At 49.0% G+C, this 20171-nt stretch overlaps 1 protein-coding gene across 1 annotated transcript in view; it reads right to left on the reverse strand.

The window, feature by feature from the left end:
- The window catches only part of LOC138293762 (uncharacterized), a 62259-nt gene extending 43271 nt beyond the window's left edge, over window positions 1–18988 (reverse strand). Inside the window, 3 exon segments of the mRNA XM_069233103.1 lie at window positions 7824–7919; window positions 9979–11906; window positions 18773–18988. Of these exon segments, the coding sequence (XP_069089204.1) occupies window positions 7824–7919; window positions 9979–11875 (1993 nt within the window). The 5' untranslated portion in view covers window positions 11876–11906; window positions 18773–18988.
- Window positions 18989–20171: the final 1183 nt, after the last annotated feature.

Consider the following 20171-nt stretch of genomic DNA (forward strand, 5'->3'; position numbering starts at 1 on the left):
ACCTGTCTGAGGGGTTGGCAGCAGCAGCTGCTGCAGTGAAACCCCTGAAAAGGCAGTTTGGCAGTACCCGGGTCTGTGCTAGAGACCCGTGGGATCATGGGATTGTGCCAACAAGGCCAGGATGGCATAGAGGGGGCAATTCCATGATCATAGACATGTTACATGGCCATATTCGGAGTTACCATTGTGAAGCTACACATAGGTAGTGACCTATGTGTAGTGCGCGTGTGTAATGGTGTCCCCGCACTCACAAAGTCCGGGGAATTTGCCCTGAACTATGTGGGGGCACCTTGGCTAGTGCCAGGGTGTCCACACACTAAGTAACTTTGCATCTAACCTTTACCAGGTAAAGGTTAGACATATAGGTGACTTATAAGTTACTTAAGTGCAGTGGTAAATGGCTGTGAAATAACGTGGACGTTATTTCACTCAGGCTGCAGTGGCAGGCCTGTGTAAGAATTGTCAGAGCTCCCTATGGGTGGCAAAAGAAATGCTGCAGCCCATAGGGATCTCCTGGAACCCCAATACCCTGGGTACCTCAGTACCATATACTAGGGAATTATAAGGGTGTTCCAGTATGCCAATGTAAATTGGTGAAATTGGTTACTAGCCTGTTAGTGACAATTTGGAAAGAAATGAGAGAGCATAACCACTGAGGTTCTGATTAGCAGAGCCTCAGTGAGACAGTTAGTCATAACACAGGTAACACATTCAGGGCACACTTATGAGCACTGGGGCCCTGGCTGGCAGGGTCCCAGTGACACATACAACTAAAACAACATATATACAGTGAAATATGGGGGTAACATGCCAGGCAAGATGGTACTTTCCTACACCCATCTTTAGGGTTTGACGAGAGGAGATCAGGGAGAGGTTCACTCTCAGCTTCCTGGTCCTCATCTGTTACCATCAACAGATTCACATCAGCCCTATCATGGAAGAGCTTAAGGCGGTTCACATGGATCACCCTCTTGGGGCTCCTGCTAGTGCCTAGGTCCACCAGGTAGGTGACCTGACTCTTCTTCTCTAGCACTGGGTAAGGGCCACTCCATTTGTCCTGAAGTGCCCTGGGAGCCACAGGCTCCAAAACCCAGACTTTCTGCCCTGGTTGAAATTCAACCATTGCAGCCTTTTGGTCATACCAAAACTTCTGGAGCTGTTGGCTGGCCTCAAGGTTTTTACTTGCCTTTTCCATGTACTCTGCCATCCTTGAACGTAGGCCAAGTACATAGTCCAATATGTCTTGTTTAGGCTCATGAAGAGGTCTCTCCCAGCCTTCTTTCACAAGAGCTAGTGGTCCCCTTACAGGGTGGCCAAACAGAAGTTCAAAGGGTGAGAACCCTACTCCCTTCTGAGGCACCTCTCTGTAAGCGAAAAGCAGACATGGCAAGAGGACATCCCATCTCCTTCTGAGTTTTTCAGGGAGCCCCATGATCATGCCTTTTAATGTCTTGTTGAATCTCTCAACAAGGCCATTAGTTTGTGGATGGTAGGGTGTAGTGAATTTATAAGTCACTCCACACTCATTCCACATGTGTTTCAGGTATGCTGACATGAAGTTGGTACCTCTGTCAGACACCACCTCCTTAGGAAAACCCACTCTGGTAAAAATACCAATGAGGGCCTTGGCTACTGCAGGGGCAGTAGTCGACCTAAGGGGAATAGCTTCAGGGTAGCTAGTAGCATGATCCACTACTACTAGTATGTACATATTCCCTGAGGCTATGGGAGGTTCAAGTGGACCCACTATGTCCACACCCACTCTTTCAAAGGGGACCCCCACCACTGGAAGTGGAATGAGGGGGGCCTTTGGATGTCCACCTGTCTTACCACTGGCTTGACAGGTGGTACAGGAGACACAAAACTCCTTGACTTTCTGGGACATGTTGGGCCAGTAGAAGTGGTTGACTAGTCTCTCCCACGTCTTGGTTTGTCCCAAATGCCCAGCAAGAGGAATATCATGGGCTAAGATCAGTATGAACTCTCTAAACTCCTGAGGCACTACCACTCTCCTAGTGGCACCAGGTTTGGGATCTCAGTGTAAAGGAGTCCATCTTCCCAATAGACCCTATGTGTTCCAGTTTTCTTGCCCTTGGACTCTTCAGCAGCTTGCTGCCTAACGCCTTCAAGAGAGGGACAGGTTTCTTGCCCCTTACACAACTGCTCCCTTGAGGGTCCCCCTGGGCCTAAGAGCTCAACCTGATAAGGCTCTAACTCCATAGGCTCAGTTCCCCCAGATGGCAGAACTTCTTCCTGAGAAGAGAGGTTCTCTTTTTGTTGTTGTGTTGCAGCTGGTTTCCCAGTTGTCTTTCCTTTTCTCTTGGTAGGCTGGGCCCTTTTTCCAGACTCCAGCTCTACTTTTTCACCCTGAGCCTTGCACTGTGCCCTTGTCTTGACACACACCAGTTCAGGGATACCCAGCATGGCTGCATGGGTTTTCAGTTCTACCTCAGCCCATGCTGAGGACTCCAGGTCATTTCCAAGCAAACAGTCTACTGGGATATTTGAGGAGACCACCACCTGTTTCAGGCCATTGACCCCTCCCCACTCTAAAGTTACCATAGCCATGGGATGTACTTTAGTCTGATTGTCAGCGTTGGTGACTGGATAAGTTTGTCCAGCCAGGTATTGACCAGGGGAAACCAGTTTCTCTGTCACCATGGTGACACTGGCACCTGTTTCCCTCAGGCCTTCTACACTTGTCCCATTAATTAAGAGCTGTTGTCTGTATTTTTGCATGTTAGGAGGCCAGGCAGCCAGTGTGGCTAAATCCACCCCACCCTCAGAGACTAATGTAGCTTCAGTGTGACACCTGATTTGCTCTGGGCACACTGTTGATCCCACTTGGAGACTAGCCATTCCAGTGTTAGCTGGAGTAGAGTTGGAAGTGGTACTTTTCTTGGGACAGGCCTTGTCTCCAGTTTGGTGTCCAGGCTGATTACAGCTACGACACCAGACCTTTTTGGGATCAAAGTTTTTACCCTTGTACCCAAAATTGTTTTGTGAAGAGGCTCTGGGCCCACCCTCCTGTGCAGGTTTTGTGGGGCCTGAAGAAGACTCTTTACTATTTTTGTTTTTGGATGTCTCAACACTCTTCTCCTGGGGAGTCTTTGTGACCCCTTTCTTTTGGTCACCCCCTGTGGAAGTCTTGGTCACTCTAGTCTTGACCCAATGGTCCGCCTTCTTTCCCAATTCTTGGGGAGAAATTGGTCCTAGGTCTACCAGATGCTGATGCAGTTTATCATTTGAACAATTACTTAACAGGTGTTCTTTCACAAATAAATTGTACAGCCCATCATAATCATTTACACCACTGCCTTGAATCCAACCATCCAGTGTTTTCACTGAGTAGTCCACAAAATCAACCCAGGTCTGGCTCGAGGTTTTTTGAGCCCCCCCCTGAATCTAATTCTATACTCCTCAGTGAAGAATCCAAAGCCCTCAATCAGGGTTCCCTTCAAGAGGTCATAAGATTCTGCATCTTTTCCAGAGAGTGTGAGGAGTCTATCCCTACACTTCCCAGTGAACATTTCCCAAAGGAGAGCACCCCAGTGAGATCTGTTTACTTTTCTGGTTGCACAAGCCCTCTCAAAAGCTGTGAACCATTTGGTGATGTCATCACCATCTTCATATTTAGTCACAATCCCTTTAGGGATTTTCAACATGTCAGGAGAATCTCTGACCCTATTTAAGTTGCTGCCACCATTGATGGGACCTAGGCCCATCTCTTGTCTTTCCCTTTCTATGGCTAGGAGCTGTCTCTCCAAAGGCAATCTTTTGGCCATCCTGGCTAACAGGAGGTCATCTTCACTGAGGCTATCCTCAGTGATTTCAGAGGTGCTGGCCCCTCCTGTGAGGGAAGCAGCATCTCTGACTAACACAGTTGGAATCAGGGATTCAGGGTCCCTGGGTTCCCTAGTTAGGACTGGAAGGTGGGAATTCTCCTCCAGTTCACTATCCTCATCCTCTGGGTTGTCATCCTCAGAGGGGTTGGCTTTTTCAAACTCTGCCAAAAGCTCCTGGAGCTGTTGTTGGGTCTTAAGCCAATTGGGATTTTCTTTATCTTGCAGAGAGACCTTAGCTCCCTCATCTTAAGATGGAGGTAAGGTGTGAGATCAAGTTCCACCACATTCTGATCTGCACCAGGCATTATCTTTCTAAAAGTTGGAATACTTTTTAAGAATCTAAAACTAGTTCTAGAACCTAATTCAAACTTTCACAAAACTTTTAAACTCTAAAAGAAATGCTAACAGGGACTAAAACAAGGCCCTAGCAGGACTTTTAAAAATTTAGAAAAATAGTTCAAATTGCAAAAATCAATTTCTAATGACAATTTTTGGAATTTGTCGTGTGATCAGGTATTGGCTGAGTAGTCCAGCAAATGCAAAGTCTTGTACCCCACCGCTGATCCACCAATGTAGGAAGTTGGCTCTGTATGCACTATTTCAAAGTAAGGAATAGTATGCACAGAGTCCAAGGGTTCCCCTTAGAGGTAAGATAGTGGCAAAAAGAGATAATACTAATGCTCTATTTTGTGGTAGTGTGGTCGAGCAGTAGGCTTATCAAAGGAATAGTGTTAAGCATTTGTTGTACACACACAGGCAATAAATGAGGAACACACACTCAGAGACAATTCCAGGCCAATAGGTTTTTGTATAGAAAAATATATTTTCTTAGTTTATTTTAAGAACCACAGGTTCAAATTTTACATGTAATACTTTAAATGAAAGGTATTGCAGGTAGGTACTTTAGGAACTTTGAATAATCACAATAGTATATGTACTTTTCAAATAAATCACATATAGCTATTTTAAAACTAGACAGTGTAATTTTCACAGTTCCTAGGGGGCGTAAGAGTTAGTTAGTTTTTGCAGGTAAGTAAACCTCCTACGGGGTTCAAGTTTGGGTCCAAGGTAGCCCACCGTTGGGGGTTCAGAGCAACCCCAAAGTTACCACACCAGCAGCTCAGGGCCGGTCAGGTGCAGAGTTCAAAGTGGTGCCCAAAACGCATAGGCTTCAATGGAAAAGGGGGTTCCCCGGTTCCAGTCTGCCAGCAGGTAGGTACCCGCGTCTTCGGAGGGCAGACCAGGGGGGTTTTGTAGGGCACCGGGGGGGACACAAGTTAGCACAGAAAGTACACCCTCAGCAGCACGGAGGCGGCCGGGTGCAGTGTGCAAACACACGTCGGGTTTACAATGGAAATCAATGGGAGACCAAGGGGTCTCTTCAGCGATGCAGGCAGGCAAGGGGGGGGCTCCTCGGGGTAGCCACCACCTGGGCAAGGGAGAGGGCCTCCTGGGGGTCACTCCTGCACTGGAGTTCTGATCTTTCAGGTCCTGGGGGCTGCGGGTGCAGGGTCTTTTCCAGGCGTCGGGATCTGAGAGTCAGGCAGTCGCGGTCAGGGGTGCCTCGGGATTCCCTCTGCAGGCGTCGGGGTGGGGGCTCAGGGGGGGCAACTCTGGCTACTCACAGTCTCGTAGTCGCCGGGGAGTCCTCCCTGAAGTGTTGTTTCTCCACAAGCCGAGCCGGGGGCGTCGGGTGCAGAGTTGCAAGTCTCACACTTCTGGAGGGAAACGCAGTTGTCTTGCAGTTGCTTCTTTGGAAACAAAGTTGCAGTCTTGGGTGAACAGAGCTGCTGTCCTCTGGAGTTTCTTGGTCCTTTTAGAGCAGGGCAGTCCTCTGAGGATTCAGAGGTCGCTGGTCCCTGGGGAAAGCGTCGCTGGAGCAGTGTCTTCAGAAGGGGGGAGACAGGCCGGTAGAGCTGGGGTCAAAGCAGTTGGTGTCTCCGTCTTCTCTGCAGGGTTTTGCAGCTTAGCAGTCCTCTTCTTCTTAGGTTGCAGGAATCTGAGTTCCTAGGTTCAGGGGAGCCCCTAAATACAGAATTTAGGGGTGTGTTTAGGTCAGGGAGGGCAGTAGGCAATGGCTACTAGCCCTGAGGGTGGCTACACCCTCTTTGTGCCTCCTCCCAAGGGGAGGGGGGTCACATTCCTATCCCTATTGGGGGGATCCTCCATCTGCAAGATGGAGGATTCCTAAAAGTCAGAGTCACTTCAGCTCAGGTTGCCTTAGGGGCTGTCCTGACTGGTCAGTGACTCCTCCTTGTTTTTCTCATTATCTCCTCCGGCCTTGCCGCCATAAGTGGGGCCGTGGCCGGAGGGGGCGGGCAACTCCACTAGCTGGAATGCCCTGTGGTGCTGTAACAAAGGGGGTGAGCCTTTGAGGCTCACCGCCAGGTGTTACAGCTCCTGCAAGGGGGAGGTGATAAGCATCTCCACCCAGTGCAGGCTTTGTTACTAGCCACAGAGTGACAAAGGCACTCTCCCCATGTTGCCAGCAACATGTCTCGAGTGTGGCAGGCTGCTAAAACCAGTCAGCCTACATGGGTAGTTGCTTAAGGTTTCAGGGGGCACCTCTAAGGTGCCCTCTGGGGTGTATGTTACAATAAAATGTACACTGGCATCAGTGTGCATTTATTGTGCTGAGAAGTTTGATACCAAACTTCCCAGTTTTCAGTGTAGCCATTATGGTGCTGTGGAGTTCGTGTTTGACAGACTCCCAGACCATATACTCTTATGGCTACCCTGCACTTACAATGTCTACGGTTTGGCTTAGACACTGTAGGGGCACAGTGCTCATGCACTGGTGCCTTCACCTATGGTATAGTGCACCCTGCCTTAGGGCTGTAAGGCCTGCTAGAGGGGTGACTTATCTATACTGCATAGGCAGTGTGAGGTTGGCATGGCACCCTGAGGGGAGTGCCATGTCGACTTACTCGTTTTGTCTTCACCAGCACACAGAAACTGGCAAGCAGTGTGTCTGTGCTGAGTGAGGGGTCCCCAGGGTGGCATAAGATATGATGCAGCCCTTAGAGACCTTCCCTGGCATCAGGGCTCTTGGTACCAGGGGTACCAGTTACAAGGGACTTACCTGGATGTCAGGGTGTGCCAATTGTGAAAACAAAAGTACAGGTTAGGGAAAGAACACTAGTGCTGGGGCCTGGTTAGCAGGCCTCAGCACACTTTCAAATCAAAACATAGCATCAGCAAAGGCAAAACGTCAGGGGGGACACCAATTAAAAAGAATAAATTGCAAGGCACAAGACAATATGTCTATTGCCAAGACACAGTACCAAGCACAAGCAAATAAACATCGTCAACCAGGTCTACTACTAATGGAAGATCAAGACGTTTGCCTTCCCACATAAAATATTTGTGTGAAGGGTTCAAGAAAATTTCAGCCTTGATACATCAGACCATTCAACATCTTAAAAAAGATAAACAATGTGGCCATGAAATTGGACCTGCCAACAACCATGCGTGTTCATCCCGTATTTCACATTAATTTATAGAAGCCTGTTGCCCCTGGAACCGTTCTCTCACAGAAACCACCAGCCCTGTTGACAAACAAAGAACCAGAATTGGAAGTTAAAGCCACCCTGGATTCTAAAAGGACATGTAACAAATTATCTTATCTGATTGACTGGAAAGGATACAGACCTGGTCTTGTGCATGCTGCTAGACTTGTATGACTTTTTCATAACAGATAACCTTCCAAACCAAACCCTGCAGGCAGGACTATTGGGGGGTGGGGATGTACTGTCGGGCTTGTACCGACCATACCCTGTACCTGCCGGCCAGTGAATTCTGCAGCCCTCTGGGGCTGGAAACAAAGACCGGGCGATGTTATGTGCAGGCAGCGGTCTTGTGATGTGAGACGGCCATGTTAGATGAGGTGGAAGTGATCAGCTATTTAAGTTTGCCCGCTTTCTAGTGCTTGACATTCCAGCCCTCTCGCAGGTAATCCTGTGTCAGTTTCTGACTCACCTGTTTCCGGGCATTCTGGCATCCTCGGTGTAGGAGTTTTCTTTTCTTCGGGTTCACGTCTTCCTCGCTGCCTTGCTGCCCCACGCCTCGCTCCTCCTGTGGAAAAAAAAGATAGACATTTTCACAACAAAAGAAGATGTAAAGGCGGTAATATGTGTGCATGGTGGCAATTTTGTTATCTTACTAATCGTGTCCTTGTTCATATTTAGTTATAGAGCTAGTTTTTTTAAGCCTAATATTTTCCTCTGTGAATCTTCTGGAAGCCTATAACTTTCACTGGGCATCCTGTGAAACTATGAAAATCGTTTAACAATTTCTGTAAACAGAAGTCAGCCTGAATATTGAGAAAGCATGCTGTGTGGGAACATCTATTAATATTTACTGGCATACGATCGTGATTTTGCATGTAGTGTTGATATATATAAGGCCTGAAAAGAAATGTGAGGGGGTTAACTCACTGCATATTTTATAACTTTTGTGACAAACCAAAAGGTTTATGTACTCTGAATTTAAACACATGATTTATGATTGCTTATTCTGATACCTTAACTGGTAACTGTCTACCCCATTTAGAATGTCGGTTCACAGGTTTCTAGCATGGTCCAATAGCACTGTGGTATGTATCCTGTTCCTTGCCCAATTAAGTGGTACAAATATTCGCATATCTGTGTCACTGTAAAATAACCACTCCTGTCTATCTTTCTCAAGGTTTGCCACTTCCAGAGTTTCTGTCAATATACGCACTCCCTGTCAGAACACTTACTGAGAAAGCAGGTTCAAGTGAGAAGAGAGATCACAAAGGTACCATACATCACTCTAGGTTTAGGGAGGGGGACTATAGCTGTACGTATATGAGTAACCAGAGTACCTTGCCTCAGGATGTAGCAGAAGAACAAAAATTCCTGGACAGAATCCAGAGAGCTTAAAATCAGAAACAGTATTTTCTTTCCCCATTCTCCTCTTCCCCATGGGGCTAGAGTTGCCTTGACTGTTTCTGGGTCGGGTGGATTGTGCCAGATGGTAGAGTGGGGACCTAGCTTCGCACTCCAGCTCACTCTTGCAGGAATATCAGGTGACTGCCTGACAAAAACCTTATGAAGGAACTCTGCCTTCGTGAAATTCTTCTATATGGTTATGGAACTCCTCGTTGACTTGCAATATCCTTATAATGAACGTTTTATCCCTAATATATTTTCACTGAGAAAGGTTAACATGAAGGTATAGTTGGTTTTGTTATAACACCTTAACAGGTCTATACAAAAAGACCATCAGAAATTCACTTAAAAAACAAGGGTGCATTTATTTATGGTATTTATGGTTAAGACCTAAAAGCCGACAAACCACTGAAATTTGCAAGCTATGGTTAGACCCACAATCTGTAACTGACACTGCAGCCATGCAAACCCTAACTCAGCATGTTACAAGTGATGATGCAATGACATTTACATTGGTAAAAAGAGTTCTCTAAAGGCAGGATGCAGTTGAAGGAAGATCACTGCTATGTTTGTCCTGCCCATAAAGCAATTAAAAACACAGTTAGGACTGAGCTAAAGTCGGATGGGTGAACTCACAGGTGACACATAACAAAGCACTTAGTGTATCTGAGTTGGAGAACCCTGCAGAGGCAAGCACATCACTGTTCTGCTGTTGAGGCTGAGTACATACTTTGGTTTTTGTATTAGGAACTGGACAGGGCTGTGTCTTACCCATTGTAACTGGGTAACAGGAAACACAATTCACTCTCTAGATTGTGCATGTTGGCTATTCTCAAGGAATACCACATCACTTGCATCTGACAATGAAGTTTGATTTCTGCCAGTGATTCCTCAAATAAATAGCGATATTCCCAGTTCTTCCGCCTGGAATGTGAATTAAAAAAAAGGAGGGATAAGAGCTACTGTTCTACTTGTCTCATGCAGAGTCCAATTACCAGGGCTGTTTCTGCACAGGAAGGCTGCAGTGCCGTTTAGAAACAAGGGGGGACTGCAGGGACACATCTGAACCCAGTGTACTCGTACTCTGGGGGGTCAGTATCGCTCAGGGGGTTCTCCCAAACCATATTCCTCGCCTCGGAGACTTACTGAAATCTGACAATATGCATTTTGAGAAGCTAGTTAGTATGCATTTGAGTGTCCGTTTATACCGAAACACATACCTGGGAAGGCTTTTAACAGCAATATATGCGATTTTGTATTTCCTCTCTCCATTGAGTTTGTAAGGGCATCCTGATCAGCAGTAGTTGTATCCAGTCCTAGGCATGATGGGGGCACAGAAGGACCCCGCTCATCAGAACAGAGCAGTTCTAACTTGTAGTTCTGATGCTGATCTTTTGATTCAGGACGCAGTGGTTCGAGTACGGAGTTCCGATCCGAGTCTCGTGCATCACTAAAGGGTGGTTGTAGCTTCTCGTTCTGATAGGAACCTTGTGCATCAGTACAGGGTGGTTCTAACTTGTCGTTCTGATATGAACCTTGTGCATCAGTACAGGGTGGTTCTAGCTTGTCGTTCTGATATGAACCTTGTTTATCAGTACAGGGTGGTTCTAGCTTGTCGTTCTGATATGAACCTTGTGCATCAGTACAGGGTGGTTCTAGCTTGTCGTTCTGATATGAACCTTGTGTATCAGTACAGGGTGGTTCTAGCTTCTCTTTCTGATATGAACCATGTGCATCAGTACAGGGTGGTTCTAGCTTGTCGTTCTGATATGAACCTCGTGCATCACACCAGGGTGGTTCTAGCTTGTCATTCTGATTTGAATCCTGCTCTACAGGGTGTAGTGGTTCCACCTTGTAGTTCTGATCTGGTTCCTGTGCTTCAGGACGCATTGATTCTAGCTCTCGATGTAAAGACTCTAGCTCGTAGTCCACATTTGGACCCTGTGCGTATGGAAATTCCTGTTTCAAGCACAGGTGTTGTTGACTCTGGGTATCTTGAAATGCTAACTGTAGGCAATGGGTTTGTTGTGACCCGAAGCCATCAAGAGACAATAACCCAGACTGTAAGTGTTCACATGGTGCCTTTCCATCAGGTGACACAGGTTGTAGGCACTGGTTCTCCTGGGGATCTTGGCAATCAAAACACATCAACTCTTCCTGCACTTGTTCATCTGGTTCCTTTGCATTTGGTAAAACAGGCTTTTTACAGTGGTTTTGCGGTGGCTCATCTCCAGCAGGAAATAGTGGGCGTGGGCAGAAGTTCTGTTGCTGGTCCCAACTATTAGCAGACAAAGGGGATGGTTCTGGCTTCAGGTGCTTATCTGGTTCCCTCTCTTCTGGGGACACTGGCTGTATGTTGTGGTCTTGCTGTGGTGTCTGCCCATCAACAAATTCCTGCTGAAGACACAGCTTTCCATTCAGTGATCTCACTGAATGATCTGTCTGAGGGCACCTGGATTCAGTACAATCCTGTTTTAGTTCATTTCCATCTGGAAACCCAGGTTGCATGTACTGGTCCTGCTGCAACTCATGTACATCTGAAAACCCAGGTTGCATGCTCCTGCCCTGCAGTGGGTCACGTCGATCTGGCAACACTGGTTGTAGATAAAGACTTGACTCATCTGGGCGCACTTTAACATAGGTTGGAGAGGAGAGCCTACAGTCCTGCTTTCGTGCATGCCTATCAGCAAACACTGGCTGAAGACACAAGCTTGGGTCACCTGGCCTGTCCAGCTGAGGTGTCGCAGGAGACTGGCTAACAGCACAATCTCTAATGCTCATTGGACAAACCATCTCCAAAGACACCCCAGCATTTGGAAGGGGATATTGACTCTTTGCAATCCAGATTTGCTCCATAAACCCAGCGACTCTAGACGGTACGTCCTTTAGGGTATTCTGCAAGTCATCCAGTTTGGCTTCCAACTGCTCCAGCATGGATAAGAGGATAATGTGGGACAGGTTCCCTGAAAGGGACTCCAGCTTAAGGTCCATCTGAGCATTATTTCGGGATCTTGAAGCTGAGACGTCATGGACAGGAGAAGATGGGAGTATGGCTCTTACAGATTGAGGTGACCGCTGCACTTTCACTTTCTTTCCTGGAGCCTGCGTTCTCCCCATTCCGATATAATGATGTTTAAGTCTCAAGTGTCTGCAGAGGGGAAGAAAAGAGAACGTCATCAGAGGACAATTAGGTCAAAATACTCCTTCCTGCCTCAATAAGCCCAGTGTGATCAGAGGAAACCCCTAATTTGTATAAACCAGAAAGATATGAACCAATAAAAGTGCACAATACTCGTATATAGTTGATATATTATGAAAGGCATTGTAGGTCTAAAAATATAAACAAAAGGGGGAGTCTGGGTTCTGTAACTTCACTGCCCCCTTGAGGTGCACCGGGTCCTGCCCCTCCCTCTGCCCTCCTCAGACTCACCTTCTCCCCTTAAAGTGCAACGGGTCCTGCCCCCTCCCTCTGCCCTCCTCAGACTCACCTTCTCCCCTTAAAGTGCACCGGGCCCTGCCCCCTCCCTCTGCCCCCCTCAGACTCCCCTCCCCTTAAAGTGCACCTGGTCCTGCCCCCTCCCTCTGCCCTCCTCTGACTCACCTCCCCCCTTAAAGTGCACCGGGTCCTGCCCCCTCCCTCTGCCCTCCTCAGGCTCACCACCCTCCCCTTAAAGTGCACCGGGTCCTGCCCCCTCCCTCTGCCCTCCTCAGACTCACGCCCCCCCTTAAAGTGCACCCGGTCCTGCCCCCTCCCTCTGCCCTCCTCAGACTCATCCCCCTCTTAAAGTGCACCGGGCCCTGCCCCCTCCCTCTGCCATCCTCAGACTCACCGCCCCCCCTTAAAGTGCACCGGGCCCTGCCCCCTCCCTCTGACCTCCTCAGACTCACCTCCCCTTAAAGGCACAGGGCCCTGCCCCCTCCCTCTGCCCTCCTCAGACCCACCTCCTCCCCTTAAAGTGCACCGGGTCCTGCCCCCTCCCTCTGCCCTCCTCAGACTCACCTCCCCTTAAAGTGCACCGGGTCCTGCCCCCTCCCTCTGGCCTCCTCAGACTCACCCCCCCCCCTTAAAGTACACTGGGTCTTGCCCCCTCCCTCTGGCCTCCTCAGACTCACCTCCCCCCTTAACGTGCACCGGGCCCTGCCCCCTCCCTCTGACCTCCTCAGACTCACCTCCCCTTAAAGGCACCGGGCCCTGCCCCCTCCCTCTGCCCTCCTCAGACCCACCTCCTCCCCTTAAAGTGCACCGGGTCCTGCCCCCTCCCTCTGCCCTCCTCAGACTCACCTCCCCCCTTAAAATGCACCGGGTCCTACCCCCTCCCTCTGCCCTCCTCAGACTGGTATAATGCGTTTGACACCTATTGTGATGCTGTGCTTTATATGGTTTATATCTCAGGATGATAAGTACAGTGATTTACCTCTTACACCACTCCATCTGCAGTCCTATCTTATTGAATCAGCCTTGTTCTGAAGTATCAATCTATCCCTAATCGCCTCACTTTCCCGTCTCCTCAATAACTCAGGATCCGTCACCCGACGCCTGGATTTTGTGCCCCCCTCTTGCACTCATTCTTCTCCTCACCACCACCGTCCTAGTAACACCCTTCCCTCATCCCCACCACCCGCCTCCTCCACAATTTCCCAACATGGCCACCGCTCGAATTAAGTCTGGAATTAATTGCTACAAAATCATCTACCCTCCTAACCTGACCAAAACTGCAGCAAAACGTTTCAAGCATAACACCATTGAATGTTTCCCTGATTCCCTTTTTGTCGATCAGTTTTACAATGGTCGGTATGGGGGGCTCAAAAACGATCTAATTTTCTTCACGCACGACATACCCTCTTGGTCTACCAGCTTTTACAATTCCTTTAAAGTCACCTCCTCCTCCTCTATCCCTCATGGGAAACAGCTAAAAATGTCCCCCTCTGCGGGCTTTAACGGCTCCCTCACTCTCTCACTCTATAACAACGGTAATGTTATGATACAAGCCAAAGACACCTATCTCTCTCTCTTTGACCGCCTCTTCCCTTCCCTACTCCCCTCCCCTGCGACCGGGCTATCCCTTGACTCTCCATCCAGCTCCACCAATTACTCCCTTTCTCCTCCCTTGACCCCCCCACTCTCCAACAGGCTGCACCCTAGGGAGGCACAGGCCGACCCTCTTCTCTCCCCTCGGACCTCCCCTCCTATTCTTCCCCCCTCACAGTTTGCCCCTCCCCTCTTCACTTCAGCATTACCTCTAGCTAACACGCTCCTCGTCCATTCTGCACCGTCCCGGCACTACATTCTCATCTCCTCCCCCCTATCCCTTTCGGCCACCCCCCTCCATAGACCACCTCTCCTCCAGCCCTCTCCCCTTGTCTATGTTCCCTACGTTCCCCTTGTTCCCTCCTCCTCTCTGCTTTTCCACCCACTCCTCCCCTCACTTTGTTCCCCGATTTCCCCACAACTACATTCCGTCTCTCTCCCTCCCCACTCTCCTTCAGCAATGCTGTACTACCCCCTTTCCTCCCTGGGTAACCCCTTCCCTCCCTCGGTCCGAGCAGAATCACCTCCTTTCTTCAACTTCCCTTTCTCCCAGTCCCCCCCACTCTGCCTGATACCCGCTCCCTCACAGCCACCTCACTTAGCGACCAGGACCTATCCAACCCCCTCCCATCCCTTCCTTCCAAACCTCCCTAATCCCTATGACTCCTCACACTCCTCCCCTCTCCTTCCGCCCCACCGCCCCACTCCTCTCCTTCCGCCCCACCACCCCACTCCTCTCCTATCGCCCCCTAATTTTGCCCTTAATTCCTATCCTTCTTGCAATGCCAACAACGACAACTCTCCTCTCACCCCTGATGCACCAACTCCTGCTCTCATCCAAAACCTTTCCCCACCTCTGAACCCTATACCCCTACTCCCCTCCCGTTCCCCCACCTCTCCCTGCCGTACACTGCCTAGTGCACCCCCTCCTGTTTCCTTCGAGCCACCCAACATGCCGTGCTCTCCCTCACTCTCTCTGGAAAATAAGCTAGGCTCTCTAATCACCGCCATCTCCCAACTTGAAGCAACCATTTTAGTTTTAAGCTCCAAGATCTCGACTTTCCCACACACCTCAATTCCTTTGACAACCACTCACCCTTCCACGAGATGCACCTCACCCCCACATCCCATTATAGCTAAGCATAGCCTGTCGTCTGCAAATCCACACAAGCACTCGAATGCCACCCTTCCTTCACTTTCACTTCCCAGTAACCCTGTTATCTACTCTATTCCGACCATCTCCTCTGTCAGAACCACTCGCCCACCTAAATCCCGAGCGCCCTCATATAAGTACAATATCCCTATCACCCCTCATAGCCCAAGTGCCCCCATCACCAAAACAGTTGTGTCAGAGCTGCGCTGTTTGCTCCACAACTGCAGATCTGCAATAAAACACAAACTTGAAATCTCCGATACCATCAACTTGCACAATATTGACATGCTCTTCCTCACAGAGACCTGGTTCAACGATACCTCTCACTCTATGTTTGATCTCCTGGTACCCACAGGCTATTCTATACTTAGAAATGACAGAATTGACAAAGTTGGGGGAGGTGTTGCAGTCATCTTTAGAAACTCCCTTCAACTTAAGGCTCTTCCTAACAGCTCCTTCCACACTTTTGAATGCCTATCTCTTGAGCTTCAATTGCACCACCGCGCACCTCTCAGATTCCATGTTATTTACCACCCACCTGGTAGCAGCCCTTCGTTTATGGAGGAACTCACGGACTGCATCAGCGACCAATACACGCAAAATGACAATCAGATCTTCGTGGGTGACTTCAATGTCCATTGGGGCTCGCCTCAAGACACCTATGCGAATCTGCTGGCCACCTTCCTCTCTGCAAACGATCTTAGCCAACACTGCACAGAAACAACACACTCTAAAGGCTCAATCCTGGACCTTGTTATTTCTAAAGCAGGCTTGCTGACTATCGCTACCCCTATCCATGTAGACTGGTCAGACCACCTCCTCATCCCATTCTCTATTCACCTATCACACTCTATAACTCTTGGCCAGCCCAAGAGGGCTACTTCCTGGTTCCGTGACACAAAAAATATTGACCTCAGCACCCTCTGTGACTCTGCTTTGCTATCACTTCCAAGGCTAGACCCGGACCTAGATGTTAACGAACTCACCTCCCAATGCCTCACAGTCCTTGCAGTCGAAATCAATAGTGTCGCTCCGCTCCAAAGCGAAAAGAAAAGGCCCACTCCCTCGGCACCTTGGTTCAACAAATCCCTCTATCAAGAAAGGAAGTTCCTAAGAGCCCTTGAGAAACAATGGAGACAAGCGCCCTCCACTCAAAATTTGGCCACTCTTCGTTTAGCAAGATCCAAGTACCACAAGCTCATCTTCCTTGGAAAAGCGTCGCACTACAAATCCCTCCTTGACTCAGCCAAAAATAGACCCAAAAAACTATTCGACCTCATCAAGAACCCAAACAGCTCTCACCCAACCTCCAAATTGGAAGATTCCACAAAGAAAGCAGCGGAATTCGCTGTATTCTTTGACGAAAAAGTAAAATCACTTGTAGATCAGGTCATTCATCCTACCCCTACAGAGGAGCGCAAATCCTTAACCATTTGGCAAAACTTTGACCCCATCTCTGACGATGCTCTCCTTAAATGCATCCTCGATACAAAGCCCTCTAACCACTCTCTTGACCCCATCCCTAGTGCCATTGCCATTGACTTCTATACTAATTCTCTTTCCTATTGGACCACTCTGGTCAACCTCTCCCTCAGTCAAGGCTCCCTTCCTGTTTCCTTCAAAACTGGGCAGGTCACCCCTCTGCTTAAAAAACCCACTGCTGATGCGAACGACCTCAACACTTACCGTCCCATCACTAACCTACCCTTTCTTGCAAAAATCACAGAAAAATGTGTAGTGAAACAACTCTCTCGCCATATCAAGGAAAATGATCTTCTTGACAATTTCCAGTCCGGCTTCATTCAAAACTGCAGCACTGAAACAGCCCTGCTGCTAGTGATTGATGACGCGCTGCGGATACTCGATTCAGGGGAGTCGTGTCTTCTAATTCTTCTCGACCTTTCTGCAGCCTTTGACACTGTCAATCACAACACTCTCCTTAACACTCTTCAACAGAGAATGGGCATGGAGGGCACTGTGCTCAAATGGTTTGCCTCCTTCCTCTCTGATAGATCCCAAATGATCAAAATAGCGAACAGTCTTTCAGCTCCTTTAGCGGTCAGTCAAGGTGTTCCTCAAGGCTCCATACTTGCACCCACACTGTTCAATCTCTATTTAGAACCGTTGGGAAATCTCCTGAGTAAATCCGGGATCCACTATCATCTATATGCGGATGACACTCAGATCTACCTCAAGGTGGCCTCCACTCACGATCTCTCCTTCCTTAGCTCTACTCTCGACTCCATTCAAAACTGGATGGTAACTCATCAACTGATCCTGAATCCCTCCAAAACAGAATTCCTCCTCCTCTCCTCCTCACTTTCTCATCCCCCAGTGCAAACATGGATGGATCAGATCAATCTAATGAACAATAAGCCCATCATTGTCGAGAGCGCAAAATCCCTTGGTGTCACTCTCGACAAAAAACTCAATCTACTCTCCCACATCGACTCCATTGCAAAGTCTGCTCGACACCAACTGCGCCTTCTTTGGGGGATTCGTCGCTTCTTCCCGGAGCATGACCTTAAAACCCTGGTCCAATCGCTGGTTCTCTCCAGATTGGACTACTGCAACTCTCTTCTTACTGGCCTTCCCAAATCCCACCTTTCCCCCCTGAAGTCTATTCCCCATTCAGCAGCTCGTTTCATATATGGGGCCAAAAGAAGCGACCACATCACACCCATTTTATCCACCCTCCGTTGGCTTCCCATAGAGGCAAGATCGATCTACAAAACTGCATGTATCACCCACAAAGCCTTGCACTCCTCCTCCCCTCGCTACCTGGTGAATAAACTGAAACTCTCTGGGGGCTCCAGACCATCACGTAATGCAGAAAAGTTACTGCATGAACCTCCCATTTTCAAGAAGGAAAGATCGATGGCCCAATCCTTCTCAGGCAACGCAGTGAGAATCTGGAACTCACTTCCGCCTCAGCTTCGGACCACCACCTCTTCCCAGGCCTTCAAAACTGACCTCAAAGCTCTCCTCCTTCAAAGACACTTCCAAATTTAATTCTAGTTCTCTGTTTCCTGAAGGAAGTCCTTCCATTATAGGAAATTCTGTTCTCCACGCCTATAGAAGTGCCTTCCCAGGGCGTTTTTGTGTTTGAGTGTCTGCCATTTAGTGCAGTATTATACCTCTACCTGTATTTTGTACTCTTTTGTATCATGCACACAGCACCTTTCCTTTTACAACGTATCATTTGCTACCTCTTATATCTTGTTTACTTTTGATACATGCACAACGGCCACCACTGCCTCATGTAACGGAACTATTGTTTGAGTGTTTTGAGTGTCTACCATTTATTGCAATTTTTTCTACCTCTACTCGTACTTTATTTGCTCTTGTAACCTGCACACGTCACTTTTTCCTTTCGTAACGTATCGTTTGCTACCTCGTGTATTTTTTTGATCTTGATACTTGCACAATTATCACTATTGCCTCATGTATTGTAACGTTTGTTTTTGTAACAGGCTCACTTGTAATTCTTCTCCTCTTGTATCTCTACTTTGCCTATTGTGAAGCGCTCTGACACCCTCGGGTACAGTCCGCGCTATATAAAAACGCATTAAATAAATAAATAAATAAAGACTCACCTCCCCCTTAAAAGTGAACCGGGTCCTGCCCCCTCCCTCTGCCCTCCTCAGACTCACCCACCTCCCCCCTTAAAGTGCACCGGGTCCTGCCCCCTCCCTCTGCCCTCCTCAGACTCACCCCCCCTTAAAGTGCACCGGGTCCTGCCCCCTCCCTCTGCCCTCCTCAGACTCACCCCCCCTTAAAGTGCACCGGGTCCTGCCCCCTCCCTCTGCCCTCCTCAGACTCACCTCCTTACCGCGAGGATTCTGCTCCCGGCTCTGCTGGAAATTAAGTTAAACGGTTCAGCTTCCGGGTCGGCGGCGGCAGAGTCAGCACCAGCAGCAGGTCCTGTCCAGTCTCACCTCCTCCTCCTCAGACCCTCACAGGCCTCGGACCCGCCCCTCTGGCCTGGCAGTGGGATCACTTCCGGGTCAGCGGCGGCAGAGGCAGCACCAGCAGCCACGGAACGGTCTCCCGGGCCCGGCTTCTTACAGCATCTGTGCGTAGCTTCCGGCGCACGCGGGGTCCGGAAGCAGTTACCAGAGTGTGCGTGACCCCGCGCACGCGCCGTGTCCCCCCCTGTCTGGGCCCTCGCGGTGGCTGCTTGTGGCCCTTCCTGGGCCGCTGGGCGAGCTTCACTGGAGTCTCCGGGCCTCATAACCGCGGCTGCACTTTGTATAGCGCCAACAAGTCCGATCACCAGCGCTTTAGCTGCCTCCATTGGGGTGTTTCAGCGCCCCCTGCGTGCCCCAACCATCCTGCACCCTCCAGTCAGAGGTGTGATCAGGGGACCTCCCTCTGGGAGCTCACTCATCAGAGCTTTCACAGGAGCTCACTCCATCAAAGCTTTCACAGGAGCTCACTCCATCAAAGCTTTCACAGGAGCTCACTCATCAGAGCTTTCACAGGAGCTCACTCCATCAAAGCTTTCACAGGAGCTCATTCATCAGAGCTTTCACAGGAGCTCATTCATCCAACCTTTTACAGGAGCTCACTCCATCAAAGCTTTCACAGGAGCTCATTCATCAGAGCTTTCACAAGAGCTCACTCATCAAAGAGCTCACTCATCAGAGCTTTCACAGGAGCTCACTCATCAGAGCTTTCACAGGAGCTCACTCATCAGAGCTTTCACAGGAGCTCACTCATCAGAGCTTTCACAGGAGCTCACTCATCAGAGCTTTCACAGGAGCTCATTCATCAGAGCTTTCACAGGAGCTCACTCATCAAAGCTTTCACAGGAGCTCACTCCATCAAAGCTTTCACAGGAGCTCATTAATCATACCTTTTACAGGAGCTCACTCCATCAAAGCTTTCACAGGAGCTCATTCATCAGAGCTTTCACAGGAGCTCAATCATCAGAGCTTTCACAGGAGCTCATTCATCAGAGCTTTCAGAGGAGCTCATTCATCAAAGGTTCCACAGGAGCTCACCCCATCAAAGCTTTTACAGGAGCTCACTCATCAGAGCTTTCACAGGAGCTCACTCATCAGAGCTTTCACAGGAGCTCATTCATCAAACCTTTCACAGGAGCTCATTCATCACAGCTTTTATAGGAGCTCATTCATCACAGCTTTTCTAGGAGCTCATTCATCAGAGCTTTCACAGGAGCTCTTTCATCAAAGCTTTCACAGGAGCTCACTCATCAGAGCTTTCAC

Source organism: Pleurodeles waltl, chromosome 4_2 (genome assembly GCF_031143425.1).
Source record: "Pleurodeles waltl isolate 20211129_DDA chromosome 4_2, aPleWal1.hap1.20221129, whole genome shotgun sequence".
NCBI lineage: Eukaryota > Metazoa > Chordata > Amphibia > Caudata > Salamandridae > Pleurodeles > Pleurodeles waltl.